General features: G+C 35.8%; 1 protein-coding gene across 1 annotated transcript in view; it reads right to left on the bottom strand.

Annotated features, from left to right (window-relative positions):
- Nucleotides 1-1,625: 1,625 nt before the first annotated feature.
- Nucleotides 1,626-18,466, bottom strand: part of MOSPD1 (motile sperm domain containing 1) — a 20,433-nt gene continuing 3,592 nt past the window's right edge. The window contains exons 2-6 of the mRNA XM_019661230.1: nucleotides 12,371-12,623; nucleotides 12,179-12,254; nucleotides 10,507-10,724; nucleotides 5,223-5,384; nucleotides 1,626-3,212 (exon numbers count right to left, since the gene is read on the bottom strand). Coding sequence (XP_019516775.1) covers nucleotides 3,181-3,212; nucleotides 5,223-5,384; nucleotides 10,507-10,724; nucleotides 12,179-12,254; nucleotides 12,371-12,524 — 642 coding nt within the window. The 5' untranslated portion in view covers nucleotides 12,525-12,623 and the 3' untranslated portion in view covers nucleotides 1,626-3,180. The remainder of the gene's footprint in view (nucleotides 3,213-5,222; nucleotides 5,385-10,506; nucleotides 10,725-12,178; nucleotides 12,255-12,370; nucleotides 12,624-18,466) is intronic.

Consider the following 18,466-nt stretch of genomic DNA (forward strand, 5'->3'; position numbering starts at 1 on the left):
AATTACAGTACACGCCATACAAGAAAATGCTATGCAGGTGTAACAAAAAGAATGAAGATACTCTTAATTACTATTCGGTTGTTGGAAAAATCATGACGCATTTTTGCAATGAAAAACATAGAAAAAATACGTCATGACTTTTCCAACAACCCAAAAAATACAAAGCTCTCCTGAATATAGTGTTAAGCAGGAAAAAAGCTAGGTGCAGTATAGTATATAACATGTTACCATTTTTCTATAAAAGCCTAAAAAATTAGTTTTCCCCAGTATCCTATAGTATTCTTATTTTTATGCTCTTATAAGGAATTGCATCTATATGAAACTTTTCATAAGCTGAAATTATGTTAAGCACAGAAGCAATTACCTTAGGACACATCTTGCTAATGGATACAAGATAAAGCACACATGCTAACAGACACAGTTCAAAGCTATGGTGGCTTGAGTGTAGTTCCCGGGGAAAGAGCTTGGTGAGGCCATTCACTGCTCAGAGTATATGCTGCAAAAACAAAAATGCTGAATGCTATTTTTGCTTTTTGCCTTTTTTCATAAAAGCTAAAATCCTCTTTGGAGTTCTTTCAGTTAGGGAAAACATGTACTAAGTCTTTCTTTTCTTTTTTTTAAAAGAAATTTTATTGGGGAACAGTGTGTCTTTCCAGGACCCATCTGCTCCCAGTCAAGTCATTGTCTTCAATGTAGTTGTGGAGGGCGCAGCTCACTGGCCCATGTGGGAATCAAACTGGCAATCTTGGTGTTATGAGCCTGTGCTCTAACCACCTGAGCTAACTAGCCACCCCGACTCCAAGTTCAGTGGTTGTTTCAGTCTAGTTGTGGAGGGCGCAGCTCCGCAGCCCATGTGTGAATCGAACCAGCAACCTTGGTGTTATGAGCCTGCGCTCTAACCACCTAAGTAAACCAGCTGCCCCTAAGTAAGTCTTTCTTAAATGTGAAGTGGCATAAAGCGAACTTTCAAAAAGCAGGGGATGCCTGTATATATGTATTTGGATAGAAACATTAGAAGCATATTTGATTTTAAAAAAGTGGTCACTTTTAAGGGGCTGAGTGGACAGGTAATGGGATGGACAGGAATAAGTTTTCACTGTATATCTTTTCATTTTTTATTTCCAGTGCACTTTTATTGTTTGTAATCATTTTTTATTAGCTTCAGGTGTACAAAACAATATAGTGATTAGACATTTCTATACCTCACACAGTGATAACCCTAATAAGTCTATTACCCATCTGACACTGAACATAGTTATTACAATATTATTGGCTATATTCCCTATGCTGTACTTTATATCCTCGTGACTATTTTTTTAAATTATAGTTGCCACTCAATATTATTTTATATTAGTTTCAGGTGTACAGCATAATGGTTAGACATTTATATACCTTTTTATAGCTTTGATTTTTGAAGCATGTAACTGTTACCTAGTCAATAATTTAAAAACAAACAAATTAACTCCCTTGGTAAATTAAGAAACTTGACATTTTAACTCACAAATTTCGCTCCTTATTTTTCTGATTTAACTCACAGGAATAGGAGACAGCTTTAGGAATTAGAAGAGCTAAAACTTTGCGTTCTTCAGAGGTAACACAAAAAGTGTAAATCAATATGTAACTTGGGTTTCCATTCTCTTTTATTTTTTTAAAGTAATTTCTTTACAATGTGTTATCACACACACATACACACACATGCGTGCACTTGCACACACACACACAACTTGAGATGGACAGAGAAACAAGGATAGCCTCCAAACATAAAGTTTTTTTTTACAAACTTCAAAATAGATTACATTAACATTTATGTGCTTTTCAGTCATTACACAGTGTACAGACATGATCCACTTAATGATTTATGCTTCCCAAATGGTTAAACAATGGGGATTTTCTATGAAAGAGTATATGTAAAAGCTTTTAGTTTAGAAGCAAAGTACAGTTTCCTGCAAAACCAACCACAGGCATACATACATTGTGTGTTTACATATATTCCTTGAGAATACTACAGTAGCAGTGCATAAATTCATTCTGTAAAAAGATCTTAAAGATGATTTTCAAGAGACTCTTAATACATTGTGCTCTCAGATAAAAATCCTAAGTCAAAAGATCAATTACTATGACAATAACAGTTAAAACTGCATATATAGGTTAGAGATTAGAGAATCTATAATGAAATGTAAATAGTTGTGCTTCGGGGACTTTTTTTGGTAAAGTTGTTTTAATAATAAATACAAACTTAAAAAATGTCTCAGTGACTGATATAAAATAGACACAGATATCAAGGATTTTCTATACTTGGCTTAGGGTTTAAAGGTGAAAAATCATCTTCACATAAACCACCCGGCATTAGGTAATCCCAATCTGGGCCAGTCGCTTACAGTCAGGCAAGAGGCTGGGGAGAAAAGATAAAGTGATTTTTCCTCCTATTAACATGAAGCGTTATTCAGAGGTAAAGCCAGGGTGGACCGACTAACTAAACACATGCCTACCTTCCTTTACAATTCTTAGACCAGTGGGAGGTCACCCTACTTTTATGAGGTTTAAAAAAACCACATGCTTGGTATCTGGACCAGAGCCTATTCTGTGATTCTGAAGATGAATTAAATATTTCCTATCTTCTGTAAGCCCTAGGATAAGCATGATACTTCAGTACTTGATGCATTTTTTAAAAAACTCTCTACACACATTAACTATAAAACTCTTATAAACACCATGGCAACTGTTTATAATGATAGAGGACAAGGCATAATTTACATAGTAATGTTGATGTTCCTAGCTAGGAAATAAATGTAATTTTATTTTTAGGCTGGTCAGTTTGCTCTTTTAGGCCTTTAACTTTGAAGGACACATGACCTTAACAATCAAAGTAAATTAGAAAAAAGATGAGAAAATAACAAATGTTTTCATTAAAGACTTTTGCATAATAGGTTTAAATATAAAAGAATTACTTCAAATAATTTCCTAGATGTCTCTCAGAAGCATCCTGCTGTCTGTAACATAATGTGCTGGAGTCCTATGAATAAAATTATAGAGTAATTTGAAATATATATTATACATTTATAATTATTGTAAATCATTTAATAGTTTGTAGCATGTTAATGGAGTGAAATAAAGACAAAAGGTAGTCCACATTCATATTTTCAAGACAAATTTACTTCAGAAGTCAACTGGGTTCCCTGCTCATGTTCTAAGGATAGCCATTGTGATAAGACCTGAAAGAAAAAAAATTGGAGAACCGTGAAAGACATGCATTTTACAAAATCTTCCATTCGATAAGCAATTGTTTAGCCCTCAATGAGCAAATAAAATACAGCACATAGGCAAACTCTCTACCAAGAACTCAAAGTCAATTCAAATTTAGTTAATGTTATACAGAAGAAATCCAATTTACAGCAATGGGCAGTCACTGGATCAATTTAATTAAATCACTAATGTCTGACCATAGCTAATTTTTTAACCATCAAATATACCTCCTGCTGTATCCAGTCACATCAGCTATAATAATAGCAGACATGCCATTTGAAAGTATCAGTAGAGCCAGTTGACTTCATCTACAAAAACACTGTGGGCCCATTTGTATCCCAGGGCCACAAAGAGGCAGAAGTATAGTATTCCTCCTTGGCTTGTCTCTTGAAGAGACTCCATACATAAAACCATAAAAAATGTAATAATATGCTCAGTACTAAATGAGTGTTTTTTAAAAAATGAGTGATAAAGTAAGTACAGAGAAGGAAAATAATCACGTAGGATTGGGGCAGTCAGAAAAGATACCCTAAAAGGTAAAGCTGAAATAAGCCTAAAAGATGGACAGGAAAGATACAGAACAATGAGATGGGCAGCCAGGCATTCAGGTGAGGAAAGAGCAAGGGTATGGAGGTAGGACTGGGACTCTAGTGAGCCTTCCGGGGATCAATAAATAATCTAACAGCGCTAATCAAGGATTTATGTAGGGCAACAGCTAGAAAAGAGTCGCTCAGAGAGGTCTCAAACAGTATGGCAAGTCTTACATGCCAGACTATGGACACATACTTCGTTCTGTGAACTACGGGAAAGAACTGAATGTTTCTGAGTAGGGAATGGTGGCAGTGAAACCAAAACAATGGAAATCAATCTGACAGCAATATGCTAGATGGTTTGGGGGGAAGAGTAATAGGGGCACAGGAATAGGAAGAGAAGGGACACAGACAGAAGGTAGGGAGGCAATGTAAAGGACAGTTTTGAAATGAGCAAGAGAGGGAGCACCAAGAATTGCCACGAGAGAAGACGGAAAAGAGTTGGCATCTCAGAAGAGGTGAGGGGAGACTATGAGGAAACAGTCCTTCATCACCAGGACCCTCATCCGTGACACATGGTGGGTACTGAACAAATGTTTGTTCAGTTGAACAAATTAAATCTAAGATTTCTAGTCAGAATGACTGATAGAATAATTTAACAGGAAGCAAGGGAACTGGTTTAAAGCAAGGTTCACAATATGAAACAAGGCTGCATTGTTCATCTTTATCACTGTAGGCACTTTGTCTAAGTGTTTCCCTAGGATCAATTCCTAGAAGTAGAGATGCTGCATCATGGAATATATGCATTTTATACATTGTATACCATTGTAAGTCAGCAAAAGGAAAATAATTGAATAAATACAGTATTACCGTATTTGCCGGCGTATAAGACGACTTTTTGGCCCTGAAAAATATGCCTCCAAGTGGGGGGTCGTCTTATACGCCAGGTACACTTCAGATAGACTGCCCATAGTGCTTGACCCGTGCCATAGTGGCCTCCTGATGCCCGCCCACTTCATTCCACATACCGTTCAGGCATCAGCAGCACTGCTGGGTGTATGCTCGGCTGTAATGCGATTTTGCTGTTATGCGATTTTACCACACTCGCAAAATCGCACACAGCCGACCATATAACAAACTGTATTTTGAGTGGAAATGTTAGGGGGTCGTCTTATACGCCGAGTCGTCTTATACGCCGGCAAATACGGTAGGTACTAGATAAATTAGCTGAGGATTAAATGTGAGCCAAAAAATAAATCTTAAAATGCACTTTTCCTCACCATGCTTTTAAAGCAATCTTTTGTTTTTCTAAAAAAGAAAAAAAAAGAAAAACAAAAAAAGCCCACCATAACCACCATCACTCTATACACACATAAGACCACCACTACCACCTCCAAGCCATAAAAATTGCCTACACAAATGCCCCAAGTGCATCTTTAAAACACTTACCTAAGATATAAGCAGCCACTAATTTTTGATTCACACTTAAGTGGAGATAGAGAGGCACCAGCGATTCCACATCCCCCAGTGTAGGAAGCATCAGGGCTGCAATGCACACCACTCCCAGGAAGACAGTTAGTAAACTAGGTCCTGAGGAGACAGTTCTGTTTTCTGTAAAAAGTAAAAAATCCCTGAGCTTGCTTCTAAAAACAACTTACGCAAAAGTTTGTTCACATACACTGTCCACCGCTCACCAGGATTCCAGTTTTGTGTAATTTCTGTGACTCTTTCCCCATCATTCTCACTCCATGGGGACTTATCTACTGAATTTATCTGGAAACCCATAACTATCAGAGTCATTACAGAAAGGAATGTTGAAATGGCATTGTGAGGTAGAGAGTTCCTACTGAAAGGTGACCATCCTCTGCACTCCACACACACACACACACACACACACCTCACAGTAATCAGTCAAAAGTGTCCAAGAATGTATCATCTGTGTATGCTTATAAATTATATGCATGAATACTGTTCTATTAAGCTTCATATAAAACATACAAATAGAATTTTCAAAGAATGGGCTAAAAATATTAATAGACATTGAAGTTCTGATAGTACTTTCCTATATCCCAAAGGATTGCTTGTGTGTACACCATTCTGAAGCCCACTGTACTAGATATCTGCTACCTTCTGGAATTATCTTAGGTAGGCATAGAGACAGGTTTGGTCCTAAAAACTACAGCATCCTGCTACCATTTTTGAACATGTTAACGCAGCAAAAAGGCACTACTTGAGTGTTTTACAGCTGCCTATGAAAACACTTGCCCTCTGCTCTACCTCCATTAGCAAAGAAGAAAGCAGCAGAAACAATATTTCACAAATATTATGCTAAGTGAAACAAACCAGTCACAGAAGGACAAAGACTGCATGATTCCACTTATATGAGGTATCTAAAATAGTCCAACTCATAGAATCAGAGAATAAAATGGTGGTTGCCAGGGGCTGGGGGGTGGTATGAGATGGGAGTTGCTATTCAACAGGCATAAACTCCCAATTATGAAAGATGAGTATGTTCTAGAGATCTGTACAACATTGTGCCTATAGTTAATATACTGTATTGTACACTGAAATATCTGTGAACACGGTAGATCTCATGTTAAGTGCTCTTACTACAATAAAATAAAATTTAAACAACATTTATTACCAGGTCTGCTATTCTACAGTTCTGGGTGTATGTGTACAATATTCATACCCATATTTTTAAGAAACCCAATAACCACATTTTCTGTCATATGGCTTTCCCTACTACCCTTCCTTTCATTAAAAGGAATAGCCAACAGCAACACAATCTTTGTGTTTTGTTAATGAAATAACACTGTTCATTTTATTATTAAATGCAGCTTTTCTAAATTATTAATACCTTAGCTGTTGTACAAAGTTTAGCTGAGCCTCGCCAAAACCAGACAGGTGAAAACAAATTCAAAGTTTATAGTGATTATTGCTTCAAATGAAACAATGGCATAAATACCTAAAAACAAGTCTTATTTTAGTTAATAAATGAAGTAGCTTTACATTTATATTCGTGGCAATAAGTTTTCAAGGAAAACATTTATTTACAACAATTACACTGATCACTGCAAACCAACAATAATAATTTCAAGAAATTTTTACTATTTAGAGAAATTCCAAAAACTTTTTAATAAATACTTGAAATTTTTTAAAATGGGAAGAGCTTTTTCTGATTGTTATAAAATTTTTATACAGATACAGAAAACATGAAGGTTCCTATGTAATCCAATCTTCCTGGAGATAAATAACACTATTAACAGCTTAGTATAGATCCTTTCAAATTTTAATGCCCATATAAACATGTAAAATTATTTTTTTACATAATGAGACCATATTATACATACTGTTCTATAGCTTTTTTTTCCTCTCACTTAGAAATATATTTGAACCTCTTTCCATGTCAATATACAACCATCTGTCATCCTATCAGATCCATGTAAATGTCTGCCTGGCATTCCATCTCACAAATATTCATATTTTTTAAAAAATTTTATTGGGGAACAGCCATTGTCATTGGTTACACATTGCTTTCATCAGCTCCAAGTCAAGATTTGTTTCAATCTAGTTGTGGAGGGCGCAGCTCCGTGGCCCATGTGGGGATCGAACTGGCAACCTTGGTTTTATGAGCACTGCATTCTAACCACCTGAGCCAACTGGCCACCCATATTTTAAAATCCAACTCTTTCATGATAGAGCTTTCAACCATTTTCCAGCTAGCTCAAAGAGCCTCACAACATTGTTACACTTGTAATATGTGTAATAAACACTTCCTAAGCTAAAGACATGAAAAAAATGCCATTTCAAAACCAGCCAAAAAACAATCTCAATTTGTTTCAATATTTTAGTTCAGAGAAACCTAATGAAAAACCTTTGAAACCTATATACTAGAAACCACACAAGATTTACTACAGTCACGTGCTGCATAACGACATTTTGGTCAACTACAGATGAGACAGACAACTGTGGTCCCATAAGATTATAATGGAGCTGAACAATTCCTATCGACTAGTAGTAACAGTAGCTGTCATGCTTTCGTAATGTCACCGCGCAACACATTACTCATGTGTTTGTGGTGATGCTGGTATAAACAAACTTGTGCTACCAGTCATATAAAAGTATAGCACATACATTCATACACAGTACATAGTACTTGATAATGATAAGAAATTACTGTTACTGGTTTCTGTATTTAGTCTACTATACTTTTTATCATTATTTGAGAGTCTACCGTTTCTACTTATAAAAAAAGTATGCTGTTAAGCAGTATGCCATGTTACCCTGGCATCAGCCTCATCTATCTCATGTTTACTGCGTCTCTTGGTTGCCTCATTTTCTCTCATGCTTGACTTGATCTCATATTGTTTTGTAGCATAACACGCTGTCCAGCTTTGTAGCCTAGGAGCCATAGGCCACACCACACAGCTTAGGTGTGTAGTAAGCCGTACCACCTAGGTTTATGTTAAGTGCACTCTGTGATATTTGCACAATGACGAAATCGCCTAAAGATGCATTTCTGAGAACATATCCCAGGCATTAAGTGGTGCATGACTGTATTAATTTAATAAACAGTAGTGAAAAATATCACTTTGTCAACATAGACTAAATCAATCACCATTACACTCTATTAAAGAAGAAAACTTTACTCAATTTCTTACCATATTATTAGAAACATAGGGGTAACTATGCACAAACAGGACATGTTGGCCAAGACTGTATATGGGACACTTGTGGTGTGGCCCTTGCTCTAGAGAGTGGCAATAGCGGTGGAAACCTTGTAAGACAAAGAAAACCAACCCCACAGGCCCTACCAGATAAGAAGTCCAGCCTTCCTAGTGTAGCCCATGCACACATTTCCTATGTAACTACAGTCAGCCCTTCATATTTGTGGGTTCCGTATCCGCAGGTATAACCAACCATTGATGTGCATTTGGTTGAATCCAAGGATGCGGAACCCATGGGTATGGTACGGAGGGCCAAAAAAGGGACTTGAGCATCTGCAGATTTTGGTATCTCAGCAGGGTGCCAGGAACCAATCCCCCTCAGACACCAAGGGACGATTATACTCTGTGCTGAGGACATAATGGTAAACAAGACAAATAAGGTAACTGCTTTCATTGCATTTCCTGACATGGATGGCTGAGATTTTTTTTTTCAAAACAGATCACGTGTTATTCCAATATCACCTGTCTTCATTCATCTACCTATTCCAATTTACAATTAGAAGACTTCTTTAATATACTTCAGATACCAAAGGTTCATTATAAAATTAAGAATAAAATGCTCAATTAATATACATTGTAATTATTTAGCCCTTTAGGATGATTATTTTTTTCACCTGAATTCTAATGAATTGAAAAATAAAGGGAAAAATGTATAACTAAACTTTTAACCCTTGTTATTCTTGGCTATTAAACTGGTCTGTTAAATGCAAAAATGAGCTCCAACCCACTTTAAGTTATGAATTTAACATCAAAAAACAAATAGTACTCATTATATGGCCTTTCTGGTGAAGAAAAGGGATTTTGAAAGGGGAATCTTGCATGTGATAAATATTTATAAGTCAACTTAATATTGATCTGAGATCTCAAAGTGACATTTGACAGAGGGTCTCTTTCAGCTTCAAAAGATGAAAAGGTGGTCCTGTCAGTCAATAATAGTTGCTGAGAAGAAAACAATCTACTAGCTACTACCCACCCAATCCCTAGTCTCAGTGTCACCAGAAAATCTGGGTACTCCCTACATGGACTGAGAAGCCTCTTGGCTACAGGAAATCAAAGAGGCATTAATTACTCCCCATGTTATTAAAATAAACATGCTAAGATGAACAAACTGATGGGGATCTACGAATTAATATAAGGACAAGTAGACTTTTTAAATTCCTCATATATAAAGTGGTGATTTCAAGGACAGCTGCTATCACATTCATATATCACTATCAAAAAGTTTCCATGTTTTTATATGGAAAATTTTATCTTCCTCCTCTTATAATAGGGTTGGAGGGAGATAATGAGAAGTTAAGAGGGAGGAGCAATGACGTCCAAAGAGTTGAAGATGAGGATAGTGTCAATGTTGAAAGAATATATCATAACACTTATGAATATCTAAGCTGGAAGGAAATGAGGAATGGAGAGGGATTCAATTAATAGCCCACAGGGGATATTATAATCTACTTAGTTTAATTAACTTCAACTTTAATGAGATTTTTTTTTCAAAATAATATGAACAGTGCACCAAGCTTGGCCTATTGCCAAACACAATCTCTCTCTCCTTCTTCGAGCTAATTAAATAAGAAAGGATATAGGAAAGTCACAGAAACAAAAGTATATAATTGCCAAATTGTGCTAGCATTATAAAGTACGGTGCCCGCATTCTCAGGTTTTATAGATTTAAAAAGTTATGGCATACTTTGTGAGGGTGAAAAGGGTAACTATTGCATTGTTCTGTACACCTGAAACTAACAATAAAAAAATTTAAAAAAAAAAAGTTATGGCAACATTCGCCCTCTCCTTACAGCCTCGTGTATGTAGTCTTTTCTCCTCTGAATGTCCAGCTCTAGGCCAGGGGCTTGATTTTAGGTATCTGATCTCTAGGTTCAGTTTCCAAGCCGTTGATTAGGTTTAAAGCAACAGATTATGTTCCTAGTAATTATTATTAGCTCCCTGAATATTCTAAAGTTAGAAATGTGTAAGACCTCAGTAGGGCTTTAAAACCAACCCGAAATTACCTGGTTGAAATGACTGCTCAAAAAATAAACTTTCACTTAAATGTTCCTTTATTCTTTTTTCCTCTTCTTCCTTTTGTTGCTCTTTTGCAGAAGGGAGAAGAGTAGCCACAACCTCTTTCCTTCCTAAAGCCTTCCTCTGGCTTTGCTCGGAAACTTGGAGACGGAATTTGTCTATTACACCATAGTGACAGGATCGAACATCTCTATGACGAATCACACTGAAAACATTCAAAATAACAAATGCTGTTTAGGCTTCTAGGGCCTGTCAAACAGAATTCAGCAAGAGATTTCATACAGTAAGCAATATTAATGGACTATAACCAAATATTCAAATACAGAAATTTGCTAATGATGCTAAAACATAAACATCATGGTATAACCCCGCAAAATGGGTAATTCTAAAATATTTGATGAAAACACATACTCTAAAACATAGCGTAAAAGTCTTAAGAAAAAAATGATAAGGAAAGAAAATTCCTTTGGGCAATGGCATTTTTTTTCTGGATATCTGTGTGCAGCAATACTTAATAAGACATATGAAATTGTTTCTTCCCCACAAAAGTCTCATGAATTTCTATTGCCAATTATTGCCCAAAGTAACAAACCTTACCCTAGACTTAAAATTGAAGTCCATGCACACAGGTAAAAATAACCAATCGCATAAGTAAGTAAGCCAGTATGACCAATCCAACAGAAGGCTAACAATACACTTCCGTATCTCTCTGAAGAGAAAAGAGTCTAAAAGCAGTTTAATTTTTATGAGATCTATTCACAATTCCATTTACTTTACTTGGTTCTTAGAACACAGAACAAATAGGTCAAAGGTAACACATTTGTTTAGCAAGAGACTACATTTCTTTGGAATAGTCCTTGCTTATTGTGTACTGAATGAAAGTCAAAAGAAATGTGCAAAAACACATCCTCAGACATACATCATTTTAAGGCTTTGAGGTGATGAGAATGTATTCAAAAGACTTCTGCTTCTCATTCTCATGGAAGATTTAAACAAATACAGTTTACTTTTGGTGGCTTAAATTAAGGGCTGGTCAGTGGATCCATCTGGTCACCACCAGCTCTAAAGTGAAAATTAAATATGAACAACTTGAACAAACAATCATTTATCTGACACTCTAAGACGAAATTATCTGGAAGAGCTCAGATAACCTTTTACAGATGAGTAGTTACACACTTACTTCCTGTTTGTATAGATTAACTTCCAAGTTTATCAGCTGAATCATTTCAGATGAACTTATATTACCATTGTTCTGAGAGTGTAGTATTATTAGTTTCCCAAATGTCACTATAATAGCAAGATGTTCCAAAGAAAGCTAAATTCCCTATTATAGAGAAATTTAAAGGAATAAGTTAGAACTTTAACCTTCATAAATATCCCTGTTATGACTAAAAGCACAACAATGAGGAAATGTTCATGGAAATATTAACACACACATCAGTTGCAGCATAATGAAATATTATTAAGTATTTGGTCGACCTGTTTAGAATGTCTTAGAAACTTCTTAACAAGAATTCTGATGGACTCAAACTTTCAGCAAAAGTTCAACATATAATAAAAGCCTATGTGGGGACAGCTTCAAGAAAAGACCTTTTTCAAGTTAAACACATAAATATTAACACACTTAAAACATGTTACCAGGAAGTGATTGGGACTTACATATCCATACAACACTGAGGCTTTACTGCACCTGCAGCATCAACGACAACATACTTATTTGGAGTAGTACACAAAACTGAAAGAAAAAGTCACAACGGCCATTAGTGGTTTTTTTTAACAAAATTAGTTTCTACAAGTAAAAAAATTAGTAGGAACTAGTTAAAATCCATCAAATGTACCTAGGAGACTCACCTTTGAACTTTAAGGCAAACTCATAGGGATTATATAGAGTCAACACTTGCTTATGTGTTGACTGGTCATCTGCATAAAATATTAGCTCCGTGGGAAACACAAAAACAGGAAGATTTCCTTCCACTAACTCTGGCTGTCTTTTTTGTTGATGCATTGGCACTGAATCCCCCTTGCTGCAGCTTCTGGTTTTACAGTCTCAAATCTATTTTGGACTTTTCTTAGTCAGTTAAAAACTCCAAAGCATTTTGGCAATCTGGAAAGAGAAGAAAAGAGAAAGAAAACTGAATGACACCTGTTTTAATTTGTTGTCCAACCACAAAAAAAGCATGTTCAGCATACATTAAAATAGGCCCCCAAATCATTTAAACGTGCCTTTTGACTTTTCCTCTTGGCTCACTTACACAGATTTTATCAAACTACACAAAGAAATGTATACGTGCTCCTTTCACATTCAAGATTTCAACCTATGATGAATAAAATAAATACTTGAATGAAAGAATAAAGGGGGCCTTCCACCTCAAATTAATCACCCCCTTTCAAAGAGGTGAGATCAAAGGGACATCACTCTTTTTAAACTTCAGATTTCTTTTTCAACGTAGAATAAATTAAGTATAGTCACAATTAATTGTGTGAGCCAATCAGAATTCTAAAAAAATATATAAAACAAAGTAAGTTTCCATGATTTATGAGAGAAAAACGTTGAGAATCATTTTTACACTCATTTCCACAATGCTTTAGTTAGTGCCTCCTGGCATCATGGGTGGGAGAGTTCTTTCAAACTTTTTTTCTACCGAAACCCAAGATAAGCAAAAATGTCTGGAAGGGAAGCTGAATATCCAAACGTGCTAGGCAGTCCACGGAGTTTTCTATGAACATTCAAAGTCAGTAAGTAGGCCTTAGCATTCCAGTGGCACTGTGCCTCCCCTCCTACGTCAAGTACACCGGCTTCATGAGAGCCGTTTCCTTCCAACTTCAAAGACCTTTTTTGGATTCCTTCTGGGGTTCTTGAATATGTTCCAGATAGTTGTAACTGGCAGCAGTCTGAGTGTCTGATAAGTGCTATGTTTCTGTATTTATTTCCTCATCTAATTTTAAGCAATGACATTCTTATTTAGCTAGCACGCTAAGTGTGACTTTTTAAAATAAAGCAAAAGCTAAAGCATACAATCACAGAAAATGTCTGATTTTCACCCTGTAGATCACACCTTTGAAATAGGCCATAAAGCATTTAATACTTTGCGTTCGGGTTCTCATACATTCAAAGAGAAGTATAACAAATGATTAAATTTGTTTGGTTTTACCAGCTATCGGGGCACGTGTGCTGATTCTCATTGAAGCCTTTCCACCTTTTATCAAATAGGATACTGTATAGTCATGTATGCAAATCTTTATTCTTTTCTTTCAGACGAATGCCTGTTATAGGCCTGAAACTATGTCAGGAATTGCACAGAAATACAAAGATGAATAATGCACAGGCCCTGTCCTCAAGCAACTCAAGTCTCATTGATGAAACAAAATAAATATTTACACTATCTGTTATAATGCATACTGTTGTATATGAAGTACTAGGGAACCAGAATAGTACATGAATAATTTTACCCGGAAGAGAGGCCAGGAGATGGCAGTTGAGGTAGTCCTTAACCTTTTCACTACGTTAATTGATTTCAAGCTGGTTCTCCAAAATGTGTCAAAAATCCACAGAAAATAATTACAGTATTTATATTTTTAAATAAATACCATTAAGGTGTTACATTTTATTAAAATAAATGATTACTTTAAAGTATAAATATTTCCTTTTGTTATTCATTCTTGAAGAACACAAAAATATAGAAAAATGTACATCTGCTTTCCTAAACTTCCTTTCTGGAACGCTGAGCTCATGGGGAAAAGTCAAACACCACAGTCAGCGGCATGGAAATATCATTCGACTATAGATGAACGTTGCAGCGAAAGAGTTAAAAGATAGGTACACACTTCTATGCTGGGGGTAGGGAGGTATGAGGAACCAGAAACGTGAAGGTAAGGGAGAATGCTGAGCAAATTGTAATCTACAGGCTGTCCCAGATTGTCATGCTACTTTATATCCATATATTTTACAGCATGCATGTAGCTCATAACAGTATTTTTTTTTTACTGAGCTGAAAGGGCCTATTGACATTTTTATTTGTAATAGTATTTAACATTTGTATAATTCAGAGCAGATTACAAACTTCTCATTAATTACATATAGTGAATGAGTTAATATATGTAAGGCTTTTAGCACTTACTGCAGGCCAGACAATGTTTTAAGTGTTTCTTGTTATTTATTAAATTAGGAAGAGATCAGCCTGAGACAAAAAATGTCAGCAGGCCTCCTGCATCCTAGTCCAGTATCCTTTCCACTATATCAAACTAACTGTCCATTTCAATAAAATAAAAGTAAGAATGCCTAATCATTATGTTGCTTTGTACACCTGAAACTAGTAATAATAAAAAATACTAAATGTAATCAATAAATCACATTAGTATTGGCAGTATCTGCAATGTTATCACCAATGGAAAACAAAGATATTTTCACATCAAGTTACAGTTGTTGCATCTATATCAAAATATCATTTATACTCATAACTACTTCAAATATATGGTGGTTATTAAACCTTCCCCTATATCTTATTATTTAACAGTGGGTTAATAAATAAGTATGTATATTACATTTAAAAAATAAAAGTAAGATTATTCTGAAAAGCATCTGATTAAATAATTCTAATTCTGAGTTTTTATTTGCCATGAATTTCTTTTCCTAAGAGCCATATGCATTTGTATTTGGATAATGTGCTCTCAGAAGTCTGGTATATTATTTTTTTCAATAGAAAATAATAAGCTCTATAATTACATTCTCAGTAAGCTTGACTATCAGGAATAGAACATCCAAATTTGGCATCACTAAATAATATTCAACTTCTCATTGTAAAACTGTTAAGATGGATGAGAATTTAGCTTATGCTAAAAGGTGGAATCTCTGATTCATAGAAGCTAGTTTAGTCAATAAATGTTGATAAAACTAGGTATCCACCTAGGAAAAAAAGGGCTGAATTCATCCCTCATTCTTTATAAAATTCCAAAATTTTATTATGGTAAATTCCAAATCAATCAAAGCTTTAAATGTAAAGAAATAAGACCATAAAACTCTAGAAACGATGGAAAATCTTTTTTTATATAATCTTAGTCTTTCTAACAACCAGAAATCAAAAAAATATTGATAAATTCAACTATATAAAAAAAATTTTTAATTCTGCATGGCAAAAAACTTTTTAAGCAAAGCCAAAAGAACATTTTCAATTCATATCATAGACAATGTCTAATTTCCCTACTATGTATAGAGGACCTACAAATCATTACAAAAAGGCAACCCAGTATAAAAATGAGCAAACACGACAATATTTTATAGAAAAGAACATACAGATTGTTTTGAAACTTACAAAAGGTTATGTGACCTCACTCACAAAAGAGATACAAACTAAAGCCATACTGAAATAAATGTTTTTACCTCTCAGATTAGCAAAAAATGAAAAAGTTTGATAGCACATGGTGGGAGCAATCAGGCAAGTTCTTCACATTGCTGGCAGGGAGATAAATTGACACATCCACTATACCTGCCAAAATTAAACGCACACACTCCCAGATCTAGAGATTCTATTTCTAGGAATTTATCTGATATAAATATTCCCCTATGTGAAACCATGTATGTGAAAAGTTTGTTTTTTTCAGCACTGAGAATTAAATAAAATAATTTCTGTGAAGCACATAGGACGAAGCTTGGCACTCAGTAAGAGCTAGTTGTTGTCAATAGCAAAAGAATGGAAGCAACCCAACTGTCCATTAATAGTGGATTCATTAAATAAAGTATGATACAGCCCTGTGTTGCGATATCAGATCTCTGTCAAAAAGAGGAAGGTCTTTGTGCAGTGTGGATTTGGACTGATGTTCAAGTGTAGCATTAAGTCAGAAAAGTAAGGTGCAGTGCAGAGTATAGAGTATGCTGCCATTTGTGTGGAGAAGGGAGATAAGAGAAAATGTAAACATATTTTCTTGGATATGGAAGGATAGCCAGAGCTGCCCCTGGAGAGACAATCTGAGTGGCCAGGGACAGGGGTGGGAGGCGAGCTTTCTCTGGACACCGTTTTGTATCTTTTGAACCTATTCAAAAGTTTGGGGGGTTTTTTGTGGGTTTCTTTTTTAAAGGTCAAATTAAACAACACTGCTAGGGCCTAATTTGGAAAAGGTGCCAATTTTGAAACACAAGAAGGAATTCATAAACAATGTGTGAAAAATCTCTGCTAAGTGCAGTTTCCCAATCTATGATCCCTTAGTAACATAAAAAAAAAATCCCAAACCTTAAAACTACCATATTTCCCCATGTATAAGATGCACCCTTTTCTGAAAAATTTGGGATCTAAAAACTGGGTGCGTCTTATACAGTGGTTGTAGATTTCAAATGCCATAGATGGAACTGAGGACGAGGCACTATATGAAGACAGTGTGATTCGTCATCAGACACAGATGAAGACAAGCTAATGGTTGGGAGTTTTGACAGTGATGAGGAGTTGTATGAATTTTATGATGAAGAAAACTTGAGTTCAAGAACTTTATGTAATACATTTTTTTTCAAATTTCGGGCCCCAAAATTAAGATGTGTCTTATACATGGGGAAATACGGTATGGGTAAAATACAATGATTTCCATTATTTAAAATAATTGTACGTGAAACAAAGGTTTACTTAAGATGACTTGCAAACTTAGGAAACCATAAAACTTTTTGTTATAAAGGAATATGAGATGGTTTATAAATCTGACTAGGAAGTCAGAATTAACTACACAGAACAAGTGCTAAACTCTTGGTTCTAACCTTAAGGAGAAGTTAGCCATCACAGGTCAGAGTAGGAATTTTACTAGTTTTATATATTGACTTAGTGGGAATTCTCATTCTTTTAATTTTGAAGCTTTCTCTTTATGAGTTGACTATGTACACATTTTCCCACGAATTGTGAATAAAGCGGTCGATCCCCTGGTCAGCATAAGTGTTTAATCATTTATGCAGTTGATTATTTCATTTCAGATCCCTGCCCCCATTTCTCACTTATCTTGGCTAAGATGTAAGTTGCCTCCTAAAGCTCAACCAGTGGAAGTTAGGGAGGAATTTGCACCAGTTCTCCAGGGCAATATTCGAGACTGCCAACACACCTCATGAAGCTAACACCTGCCTTTAACTGATGGTTTTCCAGAGACTAACACTTTCTCCTTGCTTCAGTCCATATTGCAAAATGGTAAGGTGCAAAAACTTCTGGTAAGAGATTATAAACTAAGCCAGTAAAACCATACCGTAGATTGGTTTATACGGTTGCTTTCCAAAAGTCAAGCATGCACAGAGTCAAAGAATGTTAGCTCCCGACTCTTCTCATTTTACTGCTGAGGAAATCAGGCCCAGGGTGGTTAAGGGACTTACCAGGGTATTGGTGGTCTCCAGACTCACACTGCCCTATCATCTCCTCTGTATCTCAATTCCAAAGTCCTGCCTCCCTGATGATGACTGCCACGCATGCCCTCATCTCCTGAAAATTTCCCTGCTTTTCCAGAGTTCTCAAAGGATGATCTAATATTCAGGTCTTGCTTGATACAGGTGTTTCCGTTTCAGTTTTATAAAGAAAAAAAAATCAAGAGATGATTCCACTTACTGAGTTGTGCACAATTTCTTTTCCTGATTATCAAATAGGTAAGGCTGTCAGGAACTATTCATTAGGGCATTAAAACCAAGGTTTATTTTATTCATCCTCTCTGGACACCAACATTCTCCCCATTCTTTAAAGCCTAGTTCAAATTTCCCCCCTCCTGGCAGCCTTCCTATACTACCCTGATCTGTATGTATCTCACCAATTATGTTATTTTTTTTTTAATTGGGAAATTGGGGGGATGGGAACAGTGCTGGGGAATTGGGGAAAGGGGAACAGACAAGTTGCTGTCGTTTTTTTGTTCTTCAGTCTAGTTGTGGAGGACGTTGCTTCACTGGCCCAAGTTGGCACCATCATTGCGCTCTTCTCTGGCGAGGCAGATCAGTCGCCG

Source organism: Hipposideros armiger, unplaced genomic scaffold, assembly GCF_001890085.2.
Source record: "Hipposideros armiger isolate ML-2016 unplaced genomic scaffold, ASM189008v1 scaffold_341, whole genome shotgun sequence".
Lineage (NCBI taxonomy): Eukaryota > Metazoa > Chordata > Mammalia > Chiroptera > Hipposideridae > Hipposideros > Hipposideros armiger.